Source organism: Eulemur rufifrons, chromosome 18 (genome assembly GCF_041146395.1).
Source record: "Eulemur rufifrons isolate Redbay chromosome 18, OSU_ERuf_1, whole genome shotgun sequence".
In the NCBI taxonomy this organism is placed as follows: Eukaryota; Metazoa; Chordata; class Mammalia; order Primates; family Lemuridae; genus Eulemur; species Eulemur rufifrons.
The window spans coordinates 65,595,769-65,619,603 of record NC_091000.1 but is presented as its reverse complement, the minus strand read 5'-3'; the positions used below and the strand labels follow the sequence as shown (position 1 = coordinate 65,619,603).

Genomic DNA, 23,835 nt, shown 5'->3' with positions numbered 1-23,835 from the left:
AATCCACAATGTGGCCCAGAAGGAACAAATTCTCACTCCAGGAAGTGCTCCAACTCGACCTACACCTGCGTTTCCGGCCCTGCCTCTCTGCGCTGGATACTCTCCTTTGCTCCATACCAAGCTAACGGGGGGCTGGGTTCATGTTCTCTCCAGGTTGTTATATGAGATCCTCTCTGTTAAATGGTCTCCTACTTACCTCCTATTCTTTTTTTCATGATTCAATCCAAACATTTCCTTCTTTATTCCTGGTGACACGGGGAAGTCTTCTGGGCATTCCTATATTATTGTATCTATCGTGTAGTTTTTTATTTGTTTATACATCTTGCATCTCCTCTGCCTTATGAACTCTTTCTGTGTGGGGACTATGGAATTTTCATCTTTGAATTCCTAGCTCTGGAATGATAACGGATTCACACATGGATGGATGCTTGGAATAGAGGATGGATAAATGGTGGAAGGCTGGATGGTTGGCTGAATGGTAGGCGGATGGCCAGATGGAATAAGAGGTGAATGGATGGATGGTTTGGGTTGGTTGAACTATTTATTAACCTTATAACACCATTGGATAGATAGTCATAAATAATGACCTTTCACCTGGGATTTTGTGACTTTCAATTGCCAGTGAGTTTAGCACAAACACCATTTCCCTCCACATCCCTAATATGAATTGGTACATACTTTTATTTGTTCTTACTCTGCAGCTGTTCAAAGAGTCTTAAATTTGGTCTTATGTCAGCATTCTTAAAACCCCAAGGAGACAACAAGAGCAAGTGGTGATTCTGAAACCAGAGTTTGTTTTCGCTCCCTACTTCCACCCCAGGTTGTTTGCCATGACACAAGGCTCTCTAGGCTTTACTGGGTTCTTCCTCAACAGGTTGGAAATAAATATATTTACTTCTTTCACAAGGTCAATGAGGTGAAATTATTTGAACAAAACACAACTATCTATCATCTTATGTATATTGTTGTTAAGGTTTGTTTGATATATCCCTCATAAGAACCTAAGGAAATCTAAGTATTATTACTCTTCTTTTGTCATTGAAGCTCTAAACACAAACAAGGATTTGTTTAATAGCATTGAGGACTAGCACAAGCAGAAACCAGAGCTCATAGTCTGCCACTACCCGAGACCCATTGCTTGCTACCATTGCTGGAACTTGATTCTTAGAGCCACAGCTTTCTTACACGGTGTGGAATCCCAGCTATCAAAGAGGATGGGCTAGCTCTAATGTAGGTGTGACAAATAGGTTTCATCATTTGTGCCAACTCCAAATCAGTTGGTAGTTGCTACGGGGAGTTGAAAAGGACTCTGAGGCACTATCTGAGCTGCGATTGTGCAGTGATGTCTGCCATGAACATAGGATCTCCTATAGATGTTCGTCATATATTTTTCATCCTTGTTCTAAAACTGTATCAGGCATTCATGATGATAGATCTCCGTGTCGGCTGTCCACTAATTCACCATGAAATGGTTTGTAAGAAAGTATCTGCAGAGATTTTGAAGTTTCTGGAAGCTGGTTTTTGAACTAAATATGCAACTTGCTCCTTCAGTGAATGTGGTTAATAAAATGGAGAAAGAGAGGTGAAGAAAGCTAACAGTGATGTTAACACCAATTAGAGTAACTTTCTTTAAAGGACAAATGCTTGTCTTCCTATCCAGGGTGGGTTGTCTACTGCGGAGGAGGGTGGTTTCTCAAGCAGTTCTAGTTAGTAGTGTTTTGTATTGAAAATTAAAAACATTCACGTCTGTGCAGATGCAAATATAATCAGATTAACTTTATTTTAAGCTTCTATTACATTCTAATTAATAAGAATATACTAAGTTAAGCCAGTTTAACAGGCTAGAAAAATGTATTTCATTTTAAAATTGGATATTGGAAGGCTTGGCAAATGCTGGGCAATGACGTAATGGAGTTATGTGTGATGTATCCACAGAGGGGACCAGCTAACCCTCACAGGTTAGAGTTGAAGGCTCAAGAACCACGTCAAAAGCTTAGAAATACAGTTATACAAACCAGGGTATTTCACTCTGGCTTTCCCCCTAGTGTGCTTCCCACTGTTCATCTTTTGCTAACAATCACAGTCTGCTGACCTAAATCACACCCTAGGCACGTCAGTTGGAAATTCTGACCATAAATCAGCCTTGCAAATAAATACCATGCAGCCTTGTCTTTTGGTGCTTTGGAACATAATACAAAGATGTCAGTGTCCTTTGTCGTTGGGTCAGAACTATCACTGGCTATCTGCAAAGCTGAGTCTATATGACCTCTCAGCACCTGAGTGCCAAGCTGAGGGCCCAGCATGGGTGATGGGACGGACAGGAGAGAGTCAGTGGCTGCCTTTCTTCCACATGTCTGGGCACTAGCTCTGCCAGCTTCTGCAACCTGTGGGGCATGTTCTGTCTCTACAGAAGGGCCTGAGCCTGCATCAGTGTGCAAAGGAGAAGATCCCAGAGAGACAGGTGAAGTATAATCCCCAGTTAAGGAGATTAATTCCTCACTCCTCCAGTACCAAACCAGCCTCTTTACTTTCTAGTACCACATCCCAGAAAGGGTTAAACTAGGGGATATTGCTTCCTGCTGATCAGGCCACAGTGTGACACCTTCTATAAAATACACCATAAACTACATTATTTAATAGACCGGAGTATTGCACCTGCTCTCTTATCTCCTCTTAGGTGATTAAGTTTCCCACAAATGCAATTTGTTAATGTGGGCCACATCTCACAAGGTAAATCTGCGGAATTTGGCAGGCAGTCGGTTGACTTCAGGTGCAAGATGAAAGACCTTTCCCTGGCTATGCCAAGAAGAAAAATGATGCTGCTCTCAAGTCCTGGGAAAAATATTCTGACATGAGGGTAGAACCCAATTCCAAGGAAAGGGAATAGAATTCTATTCTAGGGCCCAAATCACTGCTTCCCTCCCTCTTAGAAAGTGTGTTGCCCCAAAAGACTGGGTGGGGAATCACAAGTCTCAGGTATAGATCAAATCCTCCTGCTAGGGGGCCTCTGATATTTGAAGCTGCAGCCGTTCATGATGATAAATGATGACTTTAACTCTTATGCGCTATGAGAGCTTAATTAGAGCTTAAAGCTAATGCTTAGAATCCTTTGGAAGGTGGAGCCATTAAAAACTAGCTTCCCCGCTGAATAGCCTGGGTTTTGAAAAGCGTATCTTTGAAATACATGGTGTCAGCACTCTGGGGCCCTCTCCAGTCCTGTCTGGGTCTTGACACCTAAGTTAAAGCAAGAGCTGATTATGTTTGCATTAGAGTTTCCTTAGCCACAACCACAAGAGGCCCAGAGCCCGGGTCCACCTCAGCCTCTGTGCATTTACATGGAAGGTCGTCTTTGAATGTGCAAGTCCAGCTCGCCGTACACATGTCTCAAGGAGTCACTGGTCATGCTCGCTATCAGCTTTCGAGGGCCAGAGACCCAAGGCCGACACACTTCTTCCCACTGCACGGTGGTGTTGGGCCGGATTTCACTGAAAGGATGGAAAAGAGAGGAGAGGTTGGCAAATCCAGCTTTGCACCTTGGTCAGGAAGCAGTGAGAACCCTTACCTGGATCTCTTCTTTCTTTCCCTCAGTTGATGGTACTTAGTGGACTGAGGGGTCTGGCTGGCTGATTCAGTAGGTTACAACCCAAATGAGGTCCCCATTGAGGCTCCGCAGAGCCTGTCACCCACAGTCCCCCTGGGTCATGTTCCTTCCACTTGGATACAGCTGGTGGCCTCCCAGGAGCTGCGAAGAGCTGGCTGAGCCCCACTCAGCCACCAGGCAGCTGAGCCCCAGTTTGTCCCCAGGCCCTCCACGGCAGCCTTAGCTATGTGACTGATCTTCTGCCTCAGCTCTTTTTTTGCCACTCTAGTTCCCTGCCTGGATTGCAGTCCTATCTGAATCCCCCAGCTGCCTTTGCTGACACCCTGACACTCTAGTTAGCCAGCCCCCTTGGGACAGACCTTGTTTTCAGGCCCAACATCTGGAACATAACCCTGCCTGCTGCCATCTGACTTCGAATATCTTCATGTTCTGTAATTTGTAACTCTATTTCAACCACCAGATTGGGTCTCTCCACCCATGCAAGTTTCTGCTACTCATTTGTTCCCAGTGCTCTAATCTGTCCTGATAATGATGTAGCCTTTAATGGTCCTGGCATTATCCTCTTCCTCCCAGCCCGTGCCCTGAGGTCTTCCTGAGTCTCACGGACAAGCCCACTCCAGTGGATGATGGAGGTCAATCAGGGTTGGGGAGATTTAGGCTTCTCTGGGTGCTTCATATATATATACATCCTCCCCTATAAGCCTTGGGAGGAGACTATATTCAGATTTTATATGTGTGACAGTCCTTTGAGGTAGATACTATTCAACACATTTTATAATTAAGAAAGATGGAGGGTTAAACAAACGAAGTTACTTTTTCAACATCACATAGCTGGTAAATGGGCAGAGATGAGATTTGAACCCAGGTTTATCTAAGTCCCAAATCCGTGTTCTTTCTATTAGTACTCTGCACATTGAATTTCATACTATGTTCTACAAGAAATACTTTTTCTAACCACTATGGTTACTTCTTCACAGGTTTTATTTCTCAGGACAGATCCTCTTCTATTCAGTATTAAGAGCTTCCTGCAAATGTTCACAGAGCATTCCCGACCTATGCTCGGGGACCTGGCATGGAACCCTGGGCCACCCTTTCTCTGGAAGAATGGAAGGTAGATGAAGTGAGACCACCATGAGTGCCTTGAAAAGAGGAAAAAGGGGCCTGACTATTTTCAGGGCATTATTGAGGCACAGCAGGTCAGAGTCAGAAAGGACTTGAGAAATCACTTAGTCCAACTGTCTCATTTTGCAGAAAAGGAAACTGAGGTCCTAAGGAGCCTACACAGTCTTCAAGGTCACAGAACCCAGTGGCCCAGATAACCGAGGAGCTGGGATTGGAACAAGCTGCGTATTTTTTCCAGACTCCTGTTAGTGGAATAGAGTTTATACTATTTAGCATTTCATGAAAACTTGAACATCAGGAAAATGAGGGATGGTAAAAAGACTTGCCTCATAGCAGAATACTGGCTGCTTCCAGCAGGGATGACACAGCACAATGTGTTCCATGTGTCTTTGTACAATGCAGTGCATGGTTTGCTCCAAATACAACTCGTTCGGACATAAGCCCAGCTGATTCTCACAGTTACTTTACGGTCGCTAAAATTGGCACATACTGAATTTGAACTCTAATGGGCTTGGGAACCTAAAGCTTCTGTAAATACTTAGCAGCTTTGGGTGATTAGAAGTTTTGAAAATGGAGACATTGATATATACGCAATGAAAAATACCAAGTAAAAAATGGTCTTGTTTGTCATGTGTTTACCGTATGGTTCTGTGTTCTATTACACGCGGAGTTTATTTAACGGTTATTTCTGCCTGTCAGACGGAGCTATAGAGAGAAAAGCAAATTGGAATGAATGTATCTATTTTTCTAAAAATCAGACATTGCTATTCAAATAATGTGAAATGACTGTCGCCCACATAATGAAACATCATTTACTGGTTACAAGCTCCATGGACTCACTCTGGTGTCCAGGTACTTGGACTGAAAACTTAATTCTCCCACTTATTAGCTGTATAATCTTAGGCAATCTGTTGTCCTTCCCTAAGCCTCAGATTTCTCATCTGCAAAATGGGAATCATTCAGTGTCTACCGCATAGACCTGCTGAGAGAATGAAGCAATCCAAGCCAAGTGCCTGGGACGGGGCCTGGTATGCAGTGAACATTCAGAAAATATTAGCTGTTGTCATTTCACCATACTAGCTGCTTTGTTTATTTGTTTACATGATGACATGAGTGCTTCAGCTGCTCCTCCATCTCCAACACTCACCAGATGAGTTTGTCATGTGACAAAATTTTGCTGAATCAGCAGGTTATGGTGACATTTATGCACGGCCAATCCTTGGGCTATTTGCAACTTTTAGGCTGAATAAAAAAATGAAGGGAATGGTACCCACACTGCTGGTTTAGTTAGTAGCTGTAGATGAATACATCTGCTAACTCAGGCCTCAAAACGATGTTGACGTAACGTTAGTGAGTAGTCTCAATTCTGTGCCAAAATCTTTTCCCCCGCTGGCGTGTGGACTTAGAGAGAGTGGCTGGGGTCTGTACGTCTCGAGGGTGGCTGAGTTTCGGAAAATGCCTGTCCGAGCGTGCAAGAGTTGGGGGTTCTCAGTTCTCCCTGGTGGCCCTATATTCAGAGGAATGGGAAGGGATGGGGTAAAGACTGAGGAGGAAAGTGGAATTAGCAGTGCAGGTGTGAGTTTCTACCCGACCCAGTGAGAAAGGCATTTTTACCCCTCAGATGACAAATTCCCAAAGTACACTTCAAAGGCATAAGTGGCTTCCTCTGGATTGCGCAGCTGGGAAATGGGTGACCCAGACAAGAACCCACTGCTCACACCAGCACCCAGGCCACGGGAGCTGGTGAGGAGGGCAGGGGCTGTGGAAGCCACTGAGGTCAGAGAAGGATGGTGGGACTTCAAGAGCAGAAACGTGTTGGAGACCTGAAAAGAGTGCTTGTGCTCAGAAAAGGGGAACGTGTTGTGCAAAGGAATTCCGTGGCTAGATCCACAGATCCCTGAGAGAGCACTTGGGGGCTGGAATGAGGCACTTCATGCTAGACACAGTGGAGGGGCCGGGGGCACAGGAGCTGGGGGAGACACTGAGCTTTGGACTAGGTGGCTGGGACAGGAGTTGCGAGGAAGGAGAACTGTCAAGGGAAGTCAAGAGGGACTCAAAGGCTTCAGCTACATGAGCCCCCAATTGCCCTGGAGGCCTGGGGCCATACGGTGCCACTTCACACACAGCTAAAGCAAAGGGGGGATCTGGCACCATGCACCTGTACATTACCTAATCCAGGTAAAATCAGAGCCCCAAGATTTCCTCGAATGTCAGTAAAACAATATATATTTCAGCTGGCTGTGGGTGTACATTCCTTGGGGAGAAAAAGGGAAAGGCCCCAAATCTCAGAAGTCTAGAACCCAAATAAGAAATCCCTTTCTCTGTCCAGTCTATGGCTGGTGAGTTGGAAAAGGCATCTACTGCCTTGGGGAGCTCTCTCTATAAAGCTGCTCCAGGCATTGACTTTGACACTGACGATCTAAAATGTATACGTTAATTTGGTATTTGTTAATACTTTCTTAATTTTTGTTCTTTGTAAATGTGGCTATCTAAATTATTTTAATCAGTTAAATAAAAGCCAAATTATGGGAAAAATGCACACAGATGTAACCTATGTATGTGCATATTTTGTCAAACCCAGTGAATTGACTTTATGATTCCAGGTTTGAAAGACATTGACTTCATCATTTTCTTCACTGTAAAAGGTGGCCACTGTGGGATACTGAGCAGGGTGAGGAGAGGGTGGGGTGAGACAATATTTGTGCTGCACTGAGAACCATGGCAAGACATGGTAAGTGCCAAGAAGGGTTAGAAATATGTTCTTCTTCTTATTATTATTATTGCCACCATCGTTGTGGTTATTGTTTGCTATGCCAGAACGAACTCTCTGCAAAATAATTAGGAAAGTTTCTCCTGCCTGTGTGCAGAGAGACAATTCTCTGTCCTTAATTGACAGTAATCAATTCAGTATGAATGTAGGTTTGAGATATGTATTTCTCAATGGCTGTGCTACTTTAACACATATCCATTCATTCTCTCTCCCCTGGTTTCCCCAAGTGATCAATCAGTGTCACTTTGTGAAACGGTTGTCCTGCTTAAGGATCTGACCCGGGACCATGTGCTGTGGGTAACTGCCTCAAAGAGAAACGAGATCTTGAGCGGGACCCCATCATTTGCTCTCACTCAGGGAAGCATCCGCGCAATGGTACCTGTATACAGAAACACTCCCACATGAAGGTACACACGCATGCCGTTTTACCTTCTGACAAATACATAACAGAAAGGGAGAAAAATCATTTACCCGTTTTGGTAAGTGGAGCAGTGCTGGAATAACCCTGTTTCCTGGGGATGGACGCTGTGATGGATGATTCTCAGTAATGTGCTGAGCCATCAGGCCGTACTGGCCATTCATCATCTCGAATGCACGCAGGCAAATGGGATTATTATTACAATAAACTGCAACTACCCACAGTTTGTCCTCTGTGTGTCTAGCCCTCAGCTTCTGTCCTACTTGAGAAACTTAAAGTTTAAACCCAAATCACAAAGTCAGGGAATTTTTTCCTTGAAATAACTTCCTGAACGTGATCATTATTTAAAGAGAAAAATGAATCTGGAAGATGAATTATTTGATGCTCTGGAAGCACCAAGTGCAGAAACTTAAAAGGTAAGAGTCTGTGGATGTGGAAGCTCTGAGTATCTAGACAGGAGGAGGCAGGGGGAGAGCAGGGAGGTGAGCCGGGCGGAGTGGAGTTGGCTCACACCCCCAGTGAGGAGCAGACACAGCCCCACCTTCTTCGTTCCTGGTTCCAAGTCTCTGCTCACCTGCTCCTGTCTTCCAGGCCCTCTGCTGTGGGCTCACTACCCTCTGCCTTCTAGACACACATCTGGCAGGGGTGTGGGCAAATGAGTAGGGGTAGTATTTCCCGACAATTTGAGGTCTGTATCCCAGAAAGGAATACAGTCTTGCAAAGGATTTTGGCTCTGTGGAATTGCACTTTCTAGGGGGCCAAGTTGTTGCATGAATCTGGCATTCCTAGACCAGATCTCAGCAACACAGGGTGCAGTGAGTGTTTCTAATTACCTGACCATATGGAAGTGGGGGCTGGCTGGCTGAGGCCTTGCTTATGAAGGTGTGCACTGGAATCAGGAGGAAACAGAGAAAGTAATGCTTGTTCTAAAGCCTTAAGCCCAGCCTAGATAACAAATCTTTTCTGTATCATGTTTCCCCCCCCCAGTTTTTGAATATCTCTGAAAAATAAGCCTTCCTTTGCCTGGGAGAGATTCCACCTTGAATCTGAGTTCCTATGACGATTCAGCCATAAAAAAGAATGAAATGTTGTCATTTGCAACATGGATGGACTTGGAGGACATCATGCAAAGTGAAACAAACCAGACACATAAAGACAAACAGTGCACAATCTCATTCAAGAGAAATCTAAAAAAAAGAGTTGATGTCATAGAATCACAAAGTAGAGCATGGCTATCAGCGATTGGGGAGGGGAGGAGGGGGAGAGATGAGGAGAGATTGGTCAATGGGTGCCAAATGCCAATTAGATAGGAGGAATAAGTTCTGGTGTTCTGTTGCACAGTAGGGTGAAGACGGCTAAGATGAGGTGTTGTCTATTATAAGAGAGCTAGAAGAGAGGCTTTTGAAAGTTTTCACCATGAATAGGTGATAAATGCATGGGGTGATGGATAGGCTAACTACCCTGATTTGATAATTATACACCATATACATGTATCAAAACACCAAACTGTACCACATAAACATGTACAATTATAATGTATCATAAAAATTTTTTTAAGAGACTGAGAACTGCTATGGACTAAATATTTGTGTTCCCTAAAATCCATTTGTTGAAGCCCAAATCCTCAATGTAGTGGCGTTTGGGGATGGAGCTTTTGGGAAGTAATTAGTTTAGGTGAAGTCATGAGGGTGGGGCCCCCACGATGGGATTAGTGCCCTTAGAAGAAGAGACACCAGAGGACTTGCCCTGCCCCTTTCTGCACGGTGGGAAGACACAGTGAGAAAACGGCAGTCTGCAAGCCAGGAAGGAACCGAATTGGCCAGCAGGCTCCAGACTGTGAGAAATAAATGTCTGTTGTGTAAGTCCCCTGGTCTCTGGTGCTTGTTACAGCAGCCTGACGTAAGAGCACCCAGCTTTCTGTCTACCATAGCCCTACATGATGGTAGTACCTGCTAACAGGGCCTTAAGCCAGTGTGTGGGCAGGACATCTGCCTTGTGTCGTGCAAGGACCAGCCCTGCCCATCCTTTCCCTGATTCACTCCACTTTGCCTGACCCCAATGTCAGACGTCAGCAACAAGCAAAGCATCTGGAGACTTAAACTACTTTGGGCCCTATGCCTCCCAAAGGGGGGTCGTTGCACTGTGTGAGAATTCATCTTTTTTCTAAGACACAGAATGTCCCTTTTCATGCTTTAGCTTTGATCAAGGTGGGCTTCTTGGGACAGCCAAAGTGTAAAGGTAGCAGGAGGCTCCAGTACACTCGGACACGGCTTGTGGGGTTACTGTTTGAGAAGGAAAAACTGGATACAGCAGGGGGCTGTTTGGAAGAGGAAATGTATTTTACTTTGCCGGAGTGCTTCTTGCAGCTGATTCGGGTGGGCAGGTGCGAGAGAGGGTGAGCGAGACTGTCGTTTCTGACAAAGGCAGGACTCTCACTGCCGACCCCTCCTTCTAGCTGGGGCTGATGACTAATTTACTTCCTTTTCTTTTTCTTGCAACTTTCCTATTAGCACAGGAAGGTTGTTATGTTTTGTCTTTGCATTTTTTCAAAAGCACTCAAATTATTTTCTCTGCTGTTTATTGCATCCGCAGTCAAGCATCTGTTAAATGACGGGATGCAGAGCTGTGAGTACCGCACCGTGGAGGAAGTGCAGAGAGCCCTTCATGGGCAATGCGGGTGTCCCAGGGCGGGCGAGTGAGGCCTTGCACTTGTCCCACAGGTCCGGGGTGGGGTGGCTTTCATAAAGGGCGTTGGGAAAATTCCTGACACTGCTGGTCATAAGGCAGTTTCCAAAGTCCTCCACCCGCTTTCCACGCCTTAGAAGGTCACCCCACAGGAAATGTGCTTGATTGATTGATGCTGACAGAGACTTATTGTGGTAGAAATGAAAGTAATAAACTTCAAAGATTGGGATCCATTCTGGGTGTCACGCTTTAAGAGGAGTGCTGACAAATTGGAATGTGTGGGAGAGAGAGGGAGCTGAAACCACATTAGCCGAGAAAGAGATAAAGTCAGGGCAGATATTTGGCCCCAAGTAGAAAAGACGCAAGGAAAGACAGCTGTTTGCAAACACCTACAGGCCATTTGGTAGAAGAGAGACGGGCCTTATTTCGTGTCGGTCCAGAAGGCAGAATTAGGATCACTGGTGGGATCAAAAGGTGGAAAGACGTGTTTTCTTACCATTAGAGCTACCTGACCATGGAAGGGGCTATCTTCTTGGGTGACTCTTTGTCAGGGAAATCACAGAAACTGAGACATGTTGAGCACAATCTGATGGTGTTGTGTGTGGAAGAGGCCGAGTTTCATTCATTTTATTTCAGGGCCCAGGGTAGTCTTTGATCCCCTGAATCAGGAGCCAAGTCTAGAAGTCCTTAGGCTCAACTACAAGTATAGCAATAGAAAGCAACAGTTCTGGACAGTGACTGGGTTGTGAGATGGAGTTGGAAAGAAAGGGCCCATGAAAAGGGACAAGAACACCTCTCAGCATAATATCGGATGCACGATAGGAGCTCAGCAGATGTTAGCAGAATTGATACATGAGCAAGTAGAATGGCAAAACCATTGGGACTGGTTCCGAAATTAGCCACCCTGAGTCTGAATCTTGGCTCTACTCTTACAAACCTTGTAACTTGGAGGCCAACCAGTCAAGCTCTCCAAGCCCCACATCCCTCAGCTACAGAAGGGAGATAATAAGGGTGCCCACCTCATTAGAGTGGTTCTAGGATTAAACGGTGCAAGTGCTGGTCAAACCAACCCATTTTTACTCCACACCCTACAAAAATGGTCCATAAGGTAGCATCTTCTCAGACATTTTCACTGGGGATTAGATGTATGTTTGGAAAGGCGGAGAGAGAAAGCTTCCAGCAGCCCCACACTGTCTGCCCACTGCCCCCCACCCAGGGCTTACCGGAACATCTTCCTCCTTGGTCTCAGTATTCCAGGACCATCCAGGTATAGCCAGACATTTCGCAGAGTTTCTTTCAGGGGGTTGGTGAACTCAACTGTCACAACCATGTCAGAGCCAACTACCGTAGCGCCACGGACCTAAGAAACGAGTTGAAGGAGAATGAAGCCATTAGCAGGAAGTAAAGTCTCTTTCTACTCTTTTGTGTCCCTAACTGTCTTCCCTTTTGCTAAAGGTTTAGAGTGTGGCTATTCTTTTGGCCATGGAACCAGTGAGAGGAGGCTAGCTTACTGATTTGACTGGGGGATACCTAAGGAGAAAAAGATAGACAATTACTAATTAGGATCACATTCTTTTCTTCATTATAAAACCAACCTAATTAGAGCTTGGGCCAATAGCCACAGCCACTGGCCGCTCTCTGTCAGCAGGAGGTGGAAGTGCAGTGAGGGCTGCCAGGTGAACTTGGCTTATGGATTGGGCTCAACTTTCCTGCCAGGACACAGGGGATTCCCGAGGTCAAGAGGCAGAAAACGCTCCGGGTGGCTTGTGCCTTCTTACTTTTAGACGTATTAGAGGTGTTATGTCCAATGAGGGAGTCCTTACTACTGAATGTGAAGAAGTGCAATCTGGACACTAAAATAGCGAAAAGAGATTATTTTTTTGTCTGCAGCCACAACATCTGAGTCCAGGACGGCATAGGGCTATTGTTGGTGACTCTCCATAATGACTCTCCGAAGGACCAGGTATTTGGCAAAGCATCCCAGGACATGGCTGGAGCTCAGCGCCAGATGCAGCACTTACTGGCAGTGGGGCCTTGGTGACTTACGGAGCTTTCCGAGACTTGGTTTTCTTGTCTCTAGATTGGACTGACATTTGCATGGGGTAATCTATGTAGAATGTTATTATTATCATTGTATCTTATGCTGCGTTTACGATCTGCCACGCACTTGGAACGATACGCGCTCCCAATACAAACACAACGTGCTGCAAAACGGCCAGGTGGTTGTAAGACCTGTTTCTCTGTTTAGGGGATGTGGATGCCAGACGAACGGATCTGTATAAGCTCTGAGTGACTTGGGAACAAGATAATAACAATAGTCCTTCGCTCTGAGAAAGGGCCGGGATGAGGCATGCACGTGAGGCAGCTGGCACGTGGCACGGCTTGCGGCAAAGTCTCATGTCATGGTAGCTCTGCTGTTTTGGAGCAGCAGCGCTCTGGGTGGCTTGTTGCATTCCCCGTATATTGTAGCTCACATTTAGCAGCAATACCTAGCTGGGGTCCAGCAAGTACTTGGTAAATTAGGTTGCTAGCTCAAAAATAGAATTTACTGGATGTTTGAGTTTTTAATGTGACAAGCTGGCCATTATCATACCTTTTTTTTTTTTTTTTTTTTTTAGCCAGCATATAATATAGAAGAACATACGGAAATGAGCCTTTCTTATGAATGGAAGAAAAGACAAAGGATGTTGACCAGAGAAAAGGACCCTCACTTACTGCCTCTACAGTAGAGAATAAAATCTTCCATAAAATCTTCCTGATGGGATCATTACACATTGTTGGCACGTATCCAAATATCACATGTACCTCGTAAATATGGATAATCATTATATATCAATAGACAAAGAATAAAATCTTATGGCTTTACTAATCAAGCCATGGTTTGTGCCTAAATTTATGTCTACAGGATTTTTTAAATCTATAAGAAAAATGAAACTTTAAGCCAACTCCCCAAGTTTGTTACATTTAAATCTCCATGCCCTGGGGGGCGGTGGGTAGAGGGCTGGGTTCAGGGGGATTAGGGGGAGGGCACACAATGACCAAGATGGGGAAAATAGCAGGTGCACCTGCAGAGCATGGCTTGTGTGCCACCCAGGGAGTCCAGCACTTTAGCCAGCAGTCCTCAATTGGTATACTTAATAAAGCCACCAGGGGAACTTTAAAATGACAGACCCACCCCGAATAATTAAATTAGAATCTCAGGTGGTGGATCCTGTAATTCATTTATTTGATTTCTAAGGACCACCCCAGTTGACAACAATGATTCACATATATTCTCCCATAAGCCTCCCAACACAAGGGCTGGATTTGTATCAGCCCTAGGGAACTTGGGAACAAAAGAACACTGTAGTAACAGCTGTTCCCTTAAGAAGGAGGTTTTCTGGGGCAGGATCATTGATGCCAGGCATTCTATTTTATGAAAGAGAAAACTGTGGTGCAGGGAAATAGTAACTTGCACGAAGATCAGAAGCTACTAAATGACCAGGCTGGGACTCGAGTTCAAGTCCATGTAACTTAGAGAGCTTGGATTCTAAGACACAGTCCTGGACTCTGAGGCCAGAGGAGCTGGGAAAGCCGACAGCTCAGCAATAACCACTCTGTACTGAGGCCTGAAATGCCGGTCGGGAAGTAAGGGAGATGATCAAATTGGTGGGAGCAGTGTTGGATTCGAAGCTGCAATGACAAGAATGAGAATAAATAAGTCCTAGTGGGGAGGATGCTGGTTAAATAATGGACAGACTGGAACATGAAAGAGAAGTTACTTTTACGGCAGGTTGGCACACGGGGTGTGGATGGAGCAGCCTCGTTTGAAGGCTGCGGCAAAGCCAAGAGTCATGGTGTGGCCGGGCTTTCTCTGCACCAGCTGTACTGACCTTTGGGTGGATACATCTTTGCTGTGGAGCTGTCCTGTGCAGTGTGGGATGTTCAGCAGCATCCCCGGTCTCTGTCTCCTAGACGCCAGAGCAACCCCCGCCCCCCTCATCACAACCAAAAATGTCTCCAGCGATTGCCAAATATCCCTTGGGAAGCAAAATTGCCCCCCTCCCCCCACCCCTGCCACCACGTCCTCCAGGTGGGAACCACGGGTGCAGACACAGCATGTGGAGGAGTGAGTGAATTTTTCACTCTCTTCCCTGATATCCTGACTCGATCCAGTTAGATACTGGGGTATAGAAGAGCATTAGAATACTTTACATAGTGCCCTGGTTTAATTCTCAAGTGTGTCCAATCTATTTGTCCTGCATTAGGAAAAATTTCAAAAGATCTTTGGATTTAAAAAAATACAAAACAAAGATAACATTTACAAAAGCTCTTTCAAATAGAGAAGGTGGAGCTGCTGCAGAGACATTATTGGTAAAAGTGTTTGCTATGATCAATTTAATTGTTTCTGGAAAGACTATTTTGGCACCATCTGGCTTCTCCATGTCATGCTATTATAAGTATGAGCATAAGCCCCTTAAAAAATAAATCTGATAGTAGCTACTGACCCTCCCTCCATACAGACATGCACAGTGACAAACAAGATATACACACTATGAGCGTGTATTATAATTTTAGGGCATGTACTATAGACCCACGCAGTCTATACATGGTTCTCCAGGGGCCCATGACCACCAGGTTAAGAACACTTTCCATATTGGTAGGCCAGCTCTACAAGAAGACCCTATGCTGCAGAAAGCAAAGTACCCCCTTCTAGGTCACTGATGACAGTGATAGGGAACATTTCGTATTTGAAAATCTGGCCCATGCGTTTGGGCCTTCACGGATAGGCGTCACATCTGAAGCTGATCAGAAGATGAAGCCTTCTTGGGTAGTTTCATGTGTCATGCCTAATCAGTGTGCTTCCAGATACTACTTCTGTAATCAGCTGCTGGCATGGGCACGTCAATACTGCCCAGACTTCCCCGACACTGGAGGGGGACCAAGGTTGGGGAGGGAGGGGGGATGAGAGGAGAGGCCCTTTTCTGGTTGTGGTGTGTTTCTTTTGCAACTAACAAAGACTCCTTGTACATTTTCTAACATTTGTCTCCTGCACTGAGAATTTAAACTTCCTGCTTCCGAGATGATGCTGAACCTTAGACACTGAAACCAAACTAAATATAAAAACTTGCCCATCACCAGTTCAACATCATTGTTTTCTGCTTGGGAAATTTAAGTGAAGGGGTCTCTTCCTCCTCACTTCTTTTGAGGAAAATGGAGCTTCCACATAGTGTTTTCAGGTTACGTGTTGATTTAGGTGATGCACCATGCTATGGCAACTATAAAAGGCTGAGAACAATGACTATAATGGGAGAAAATGTCTGCATCGAATTCTTTTAAGAATCTGCACAGCTCCCTTTTCTTTATTGCTGTAAACATAATTCCATATCTTCGTAGCTGTATTTCTGATTTTCTTGCTCTCATAAAATCTTAAATAAAGGGAGCCTTCAGGCAATTTAAAGAAGGTTAGATCAAGAAGAAACTTTTATGTGTATTCACTTTAGAAGAAGAGTATCCATTACTTGAACCAGAGAAACGAATAAAGCACACATCATACTCTGTGTCACTGAATGCTTTTCTGCACACTGGATAGCCCTGAGTTTTTCAATAGTCCATTTAAAACATGTCTGTTTTTAAAAATAGACCTGTGATATGATACTTTTCCAAGTGCCACTCACCACTGTCAATACACTGAGTTCTTGTTCTATACACGATTTCATGATAATGAGCCACTACTGATTCTTTATCAAATAGGAAAGTTACCAACACCACACACACACACACACACACACACACACACACAGAGTTATGTAAACTTTTTGGAAGAAGTTACTTTTAGGAAATCACAAGATATCCACTGAGTATATGCTTTACAAGATACATAACTGTATTTAAAATTGAAACTGAAATGAAGGGAAAAGTTTGAGGAAGAGTAAGAATGAAATAAACTGGCAATTTGATGCACATGATTTATTAGTGCACCCGTCAGTCGTAATTTCAAGTGCTTTCAACCACGTAATCCACGTATGACTGGAAACTGAATTTTTCCCTCCCTCTCGGCCTACGGTCACTGCTGGGAATAAGCCATTTCTTGTTCGCAAACTCTGCTCACCAGCACCTGCACCGCCGCTATTTCTAGCTGGCACTTAGATGAGCATCTAATAACTAAGGCTAATGGTTCTACCATGGTCAGTGTTCTCAATCTGTGCAGTCCAATATGGTAGCCGCTAGCCACCTGTGTCATTTGCTTTTAATCTAAATTAAATGAAATGTGAAAAAAATTCAGTTCCTCAGTCCCACCAGTGACATTTCAAGGGCTCAGTGACCACCATGTGGCTGGTGGTCATTGCATTGGCCAGTGCAGATTTAGATCCAGTATCTTAGAATGTTCTACCAACTCATTTAATCCACACAACACTGTGAGGTGGATACTGTGAGTCTTCATCCTATAGCGGAGGACACTCGGGCCTAGGGAAATTAAGGAACGGCCAGTAGCAGGGCAGGTGAGACTCGACTGCGGACAGTCTGTTGCCCGAGCCGTTGCTTAACCACATCCTGTTCCGACTCACAATAACAATCATAATGAGAGCAGCACAGCTTATGGTCACCTAGTGTTTACTTCATCAGGCAGGCAGTCTGTTCATCGCTTCCTGTATGTCAACTTATTTAATCCCCTCTGCATCCCTGGGGCCTGGGGGCATTATTGCTATTCCCGTTCTACTGATGCGGACGTGAAACTCGGAGGTAAATAAAATGCCTACGGAGCCGTGAAGGTGGCAGAACTTGGACACCAATCCAGGTCTTTCTGACTCGAAATCATTCGTCTTTAAAACTACATCTGCTGTGATCTCTGACAGAAAAGAGGTAAAAATAGTAACTTTTTTTTCTTTTCTGGTTTTTTTTTTTTTTTGCTGCTGCAAGAGCTTCTTTCTTTTCTGAAATCCACAGCAGAATCATTTGCAGCGACTTTCTATGTTATCACTAAGGTAGCAGTTGAGGGCGATGATTATAAGTTGACCCTGACCTAAATTTGAAAACACAGCTATGACGCGCCCCTTTCTCTTTGACTTTATGGAGAAAGAATTGGCTTCCTAGGCCAGAGTAATATGTGACAAGGTAGCCTTGAGGCCTTGATATGTATCACTGGATAATAATGGGAATTTCTACATAGGATTTTCTATTTTAAAGATGATAGAGATGCCATTTTTTGCAAGATAACCAGTAACCTAAACGTACTGGGATTATACGACAGGTGCATGGGATTGGTTATTCTTGGTATTTTTCTTTGTGTGTGTCTCTTTTACGATTAAAAAAAAAATAGCCAACAGGAAATACATGAAGCGAACTGTGTTTTAGGCACCTAGTTACCGTGATTTCTCATTTCCGTTCTCAGATGCCCACTGTCCTGTAGCTGCCCCGCCGGGAGAGATGACATGTGCACGGCAGAGGAGCAGGGCCCGTGGGTGACATAGTCTGGCTGTTGTGTCCCAGCCGACTGGGGATCTACATCGTGCGATTCCGTGGCCAAACCCTCCGTGACCAACAGCCATGAGTGGGTGAGAGTCAGCTCCCCAAGCACACAAAGCTGTGGGGTCCTGTGGGGTCACCTCCTGGGGTCCCCGGGGTGAGTCGGCTTCCCTTGTTCAGAGGCCCTCAGGGGAGGACTTCACAGCCCGCCCAGCACAGTGTCGGGAAGATAACGGTGGTGGCTGGGATGCAGACTGCGGAGTCATTCCTGTGAAGCTCAGGGGAAAACAAGCTGGACTCTAGGGCTGAGGACCAGGAGCTGCCACTGTGTGTCCTTGGGCAAGTCCCTGAACCTCTCTGGGCCTTAGTTTCTATGCGGTTAATGGGATGATTCAACGTAATGGTCTATGGCAGAGCGCCTGAAACATGCTGGCATTTATGGAATCTGAGGTTCACGGGAGAGAGTGTTGCCACGGTGACCCTGAGAAGGTCCTCACCCATAAGGTCCCCTACCGGGAATGGTGCGGGGTCGGTTCTCAGGCACCGGTGAAGAGAAACGCAAAGGAGAGAAGCAGCGAAACCCACTCCACTCTCAGTCCCCAGCCCCGCCTCTCCTGCCAGGGAGGAGGGGGAGACAGGGCAGGGTGAGTCCTGGTGACAGGAGGTGCGACGGAGCCAGAGAGCACAGGGGGTGGAGACACGCAGGGAGACAGTCAGGGCAGGGACCGTTAGAACAAGCAGTCTTGGTGTTCCCTTTCTGCCCTGATGGAAAGTTTGGGATACTTGGGCTCCCACAGGACGAAAGGAAGCCATAGTTAAGTCTCACAATGTAACCAGTGGCTTATCACACCTCAGGTGCTTTCCCTGATTTTAACTCTTGCTCCAGGATAAAGGTGCATGAATGAGGGTGTGGGGGGCAAGGCCGGCGCCCACCAGAGCACCCCACCCCAGCACCCCACCCCACCTGGCTCCGTGCTGGTGGCCTGGGGTGTGAGCAGGACAGAACTGAAGAGGATTCCATGGCTAACCTCAGTAGAAACTGCCAGTTGCTCATGAAAAGCTCCAGTTAGAACAAATTGTTAGGATGGTTGTTAAAAAAAAATGAGCTAGTGTCCCATGTCGGAGGAGGTCGGGACATGGGGCCAGAGGCACAGGCCGTCTGCGCAAGGTAGAAAGGGAGCCCGGCTCTCTGGGGTGTGCAGCTCCCCGACAGGCTGCAGGGCTTGGTGGGCAGCCAGCGGGCGGGACTCCACTCCCAGATGGGCCCCGTCTGCACAAGGCGAAGTGCTGGCCTGGAGGGGCGTAGCCCAGAGCAAGGCCCCCGCCCCCTCTCTGGGGTCCACAGTGGTGCCTCTGGTGGGACCTGTCCTACCCACACGGAGTGCCTGGCACCGCTAGTCAGCGCTGGCATGCGCACACTCTGCTTGTTGAGCGCAAAGGCCATGATGAAGCCTCTCTCCCGGCCCCGTGTGTGCTGTCCCTGTGAGAGCAGCACCCCAGGCCCATGGCAGTGGCGCTTGGCTCGGGCTAACGCACAGCAGCCGCCCTCCTGCAGCCGGCCCAGGCCAGCCAGCGCTGGAAGGACAGCAGCAATCTTTCCCCATTTCAAAAGAAAGGCAATGAACATATTCTCAATGTTGAGTTTTTCTCTGATATTTTTTAAGGAGCCCTTCCTATTTGTCACTGCTTATTTACAGAGTGAGCGCCAAATAGCTCTATGCTGAATGAATTGAATAAATGAATGGATAGTGACTAAGCACAGAGATGAATGAATACTATAAAGTTATTTTATGTAACAGACAAAATAAGTAAGGACCAAATGTGTGTTAATAAAAACTCTTAGAAACAGTTGTTCACATTTTAAAAGTTTAAATATGTAAAAAAAATTTTAAAGCACCTATTTGCTCATGATTATAATTTAAAAAAATCACGTACATAGAAAGTGGTCATATTTTCTCCTAGCAAAATCGCTCCTAGTTTATATGAGAAAATTAGTTCTGTTGGTGATTGGTGACATTCTACAAAGGCTGCAGGACTCGTTCCACGTGATAATGCTACAGAGGTGTTGGTTCCCGAGCTGTTTTAGAATGACAGACATGAGCAGAGGTGTCTGAAAAACTGGGGGCACCTGCTGTCTCCCCACAGCCTTCCCCAGGCTCCCCAAGGCTGGCCTTCCTGGGTTCCCTGGGGAACACCACTGAACTTCCGGTGACCAGAGTCAAGAGATCCCAGGCCACTAGGAGCGGGTGACCTTCACTCCACTGCCCTACGCAATTCCCAGGAGTATGACCACTGGGTTCTCAGCACGGATAGGACTAGAGAGGAGGGAGGACACACTTTCCAGCAGCTGCTGGGGCCTGGCGTGGGCTGCAGATTCTCACAGACATCATCGCAGACGTGAGCCCCCAACAGCTCTGGGTTCTATATGTGAGTATAATTATAGGAGGAGTGGTGTAATTATTAGTGTTAATTATTAGCGTTATTCACGTTGTAAAGGGGATAATGAAGTACAGAGAGAGAGGATGTGTGTGAAAGAGAGAGAGAGAACAGTCAAAACATGAGAAGTCAGAGAAAAACTCTATGTCTGATCTTAATAAAATATGCTTTTCTCATCAAAATATTTTGAGAACATGGGGAAAGCAATGTGTGCTCATTAAAGTTCAATGACTGCCGCTCCCTGGCTTTTTGCATGTGGGGATCACACACGCTGACTCATGCAGGGTGGGTGTTGGGATAGTTAGCTGGGAGCACAATTTACCCCAATCCCAGTCTTTATCGCACGGGGTGAACGGGGACTGCGTGGGTTAGGGTTCACGAACACGCACCCACTGGCCTGACCCCTTGGGCTGGCGATGGCTTGGATCTGAGCAGGGGTGCCCGATATTGTTCCAGGTCAGCCTAGATTTACTCTTAAAAGGGAATTAGGTAAGAACAACTAGAACCCAGCTGCTAGGCCACTCCAGTCCCCACGCTGAGCTGGGGACTCCCAGAAGAAGACAGTGCTTTCGTCAAAGGCTTTGAGGAGAAGGAGAAAGAAAAGAGGCCCGACAGGTGGGAGGGCGGAGGTGACAGGCATGTCACATCCCTGCTTTGCATCTTCACCGAAGCCGCTTGCCCACAGAGTCGATTATAAACCTCCTAACCAAAAGTTGCAGGCTCGCTTCAAAATGGCCCCAAGCCACCTTTGTTGGGTTGTTGTCACTTGTCCCCTGTCCCCCCAGCCTCCACTCAAGCCTCAGCGGGCATCTCCCTGCTGTGTACCTCCCTCAGCCCTTGCTGAAGGTTCTTTCCTAGTATCTGGAATGGTCTGTCCAGCTTTTCCACTGGCTGAATGCCACCCGCTCACTGCGGATCACCTGTCACTCTACAGCCCTCACTCTTGCTCCCAGCTCCACTCAAGCTTGTGTGATCTCATCTGCCTTGAACGCAAACCACTCTGTGAGAGCAATTAGCACCTCTGCTTTCTGTGACGTTCCCCTGTGAGAGCAACCTGGCCTATCAGGCCACCTGAGCAGGCAAGTCAGAAGACCTGGGTTGAAGCTTCGTGCCGTCCCTCATTAGGCACGAGATCGCGGGCAAGTTACTTACGGACAGCAGCAATGGCAATAACAACCACAGCCACCACCTACCCGGTGGTCACTGGGACCCGGGCACCCGGCATCCACCGACTCATTAAATACTCGCGAGAACGCCAGGAGGCCTGTTGCCATGGCCTTTGCCTTGCTGATGAGAAAACGGAAGCCAAGGGAGATTTAATGATTTTTTTCGGGGTTACAGGGTCATTATGTTGAGGAAACAGGCTTTGAACTCAGTGTGGTTCCAGACCTCATGTTTTGGCCACTGTGCTGCAAGGCACTGCCCTCTGGGTCTCTCAGTTTTCTTGTCTGCAAAATGGGGGTTACAGCAATATCCTCCTCACAGGATGCTGACGAGCGTTGAAGAAGATCATACAAGAGAAGTGCTCAGTAGTGCAGTGCTTCATCAGCCATCGTCGCTGTCACTGCGGGTCAGGTGCTGCCCCGTCCCTCCTCTTGCCTGTGAGCTGAGTGGGAGGTGGCGCGTCCTCTGTCCCTGCAGCCTTTCCCCTGCGCCCGCGCTCACCCCCGCAGCCGTGAGACGCCAGGAGGTTCGGGCCTATCCCACGTCCAAAGGGATCGAGGAAGGGTTGGAGAACTTTCCTAGAATTTGGGGACACTTGGTAATTCTGGACCTCTGAGCCAAGGTGCTTTCCTACTTTTACCGCATTTAGCTCCCTCTCCAAGTCCTGTTTTATCCGATCTATCCAACTCCTGTCCCCCAGGTCCCCGGCCGGGTACTTCAACTGCATGTTTTCTTTTCCTTTTCCTCTCCCCTCCCCTCCTCCACCACGCCCGTATCTCACATCTCCAGGAGGCTGATCAGCGTCCCAGGTCCCCAGCCCAGGAGCCAGAGTTTTGGAGTCAGGGCCTCTCACACCGGGGTGGTCCTTAGGGTTTGAGGTGATTTACAGAGGAACACCTGTTCCCCCGTTTGCATTTAGTTTCTCCTTGGGGTTACTGGGGCTAATGGCTAAGGGACAGTAAGGGAGGATGCCTCATCCCCTTTTGCTGAACACACTTGGCACAGACAGAAGCCAGAAGTTCCGTGTCTCCCACGCCGGCGTGCCAGCCAAACGGCCCCACCTCTAAATACGTCTCCTCCAGCAACGGCATCCCCGACTGCTTTGCGGAAACAAACACAGACACAACTCTCTGTTTAAACTACAACCTCCCTGCCCAGGTCTGCTAACCTGTGGGAATAAGGTATTTCTGCTTCTGCCCCTGGGGAGTTACATTGTGCTTTATGTAAACCCAGAAGATAACTCACAAATAATCCTTCAAATTAATAGTGTCTAAAAGATGAAAGTTATCAGTTTCCGTCCTACCTCCAGTTTATTATCAGTGGTGCAATTAAATTCTACTTTCTGCTGTGGTTTGAGCACTTCACAGCTTGGGAAGGCTCTCTCCTGAGACCGTTGCAGGGCCAGGCCGGCGCTTCATAATTAGCTAAGTACGCAGCCTCGCCCCGGTGGGGAAGGGTCAGGGTTGAGCTCACGAAGGAGCCCTGCTCAGCCGCCCCACCAGGGTGGCAAAAGCTGGCTCCGCCAGCAGCTGGGAGAGGCCTGCGGGGCTGGCGCATGTGTAGAGGGAGCCCCGCCGTGCAGGGCGGCCTTCCTGGCGAGGCCACTTGCTCCATATGCCCCTGGCTTCACTTTCTCACGGGACAGCGGTGCCTCCGGAGCAAAGTCAATCCCCACTTCTCAGTTCTGCATTTGTTTCTGATTCTGCCTGCAAGCCCTGCACATCTCGTTTTTCGTTCTGCTTCCTAAGGCTTCCTGTGCTGATGACAGTGCCACAGTGGGTCTGTGGGCAGTGACAAGGGTGAATGAACCAAAGAGAGGTGATGATGGAGCCTTTCTAGAATGAAGGGCCTGGTGTTCTGCTCCTCGACGGGCACCACCTGTCTGAGTTTGGACGAGCCTTGTGTTGGGGGGCTCACCGTGTCCTCTACACCGGACCAGTCCGTGAACACCGTGACACGAGCCGGTTCTCAGCCCCACCTCTGCAGGCAGACGGCCTGGGTTGCAGGCCTGGCTTGCTGGCCGTGTGACCTTGGGTGAGTTATTTGACCTGTCTAGCCTTCAGTCTTCTCATCTGTAAAGTGCTGATGCCAGTACTCCCTGCCTGGTGGGAGTGTTGAGGTTGAAAACACAACCAGGCCTGTAAAGTGGTGATCATGGTGTCTGGAACCCGGTAGGTGCTCAAAAGAAGCCAT

The 23,835-nt window shown here is 46.9% G+C and overlaps 1 protein-coding gene across 1 annotated transcript in view; it reads right to left on the bottom strand.

The window, feature by feature from the left end:
* Positions 1 to 1,814: 1,814 nt before the first annotated feature.
* Positions 1,815 to 23,835, bottom strand: part of F13A1 (coagulation factor XIII A chain) — a 153,945-nt gene continuing 131,924 nt past the window's right edge. The window contains exons 14-15 of the mRNA XM_069493144.1: positions 11,820 to 11,956; positions 1,815 to 3,485 (exon numbers count right to left, since the gene is read on the bottom strand). Coding sequence (XP_069349245.1) covers positions 3,332 to 3,485; positions 11,820 to 11,956 — 291 coding nt within the window. The 3' untranslated portion in view covers positions 1,815 to 3,331. The remainder of the gene's footprint in view (positions 3,486 to 11,819; positions 11,957 to 23,835) is intronic.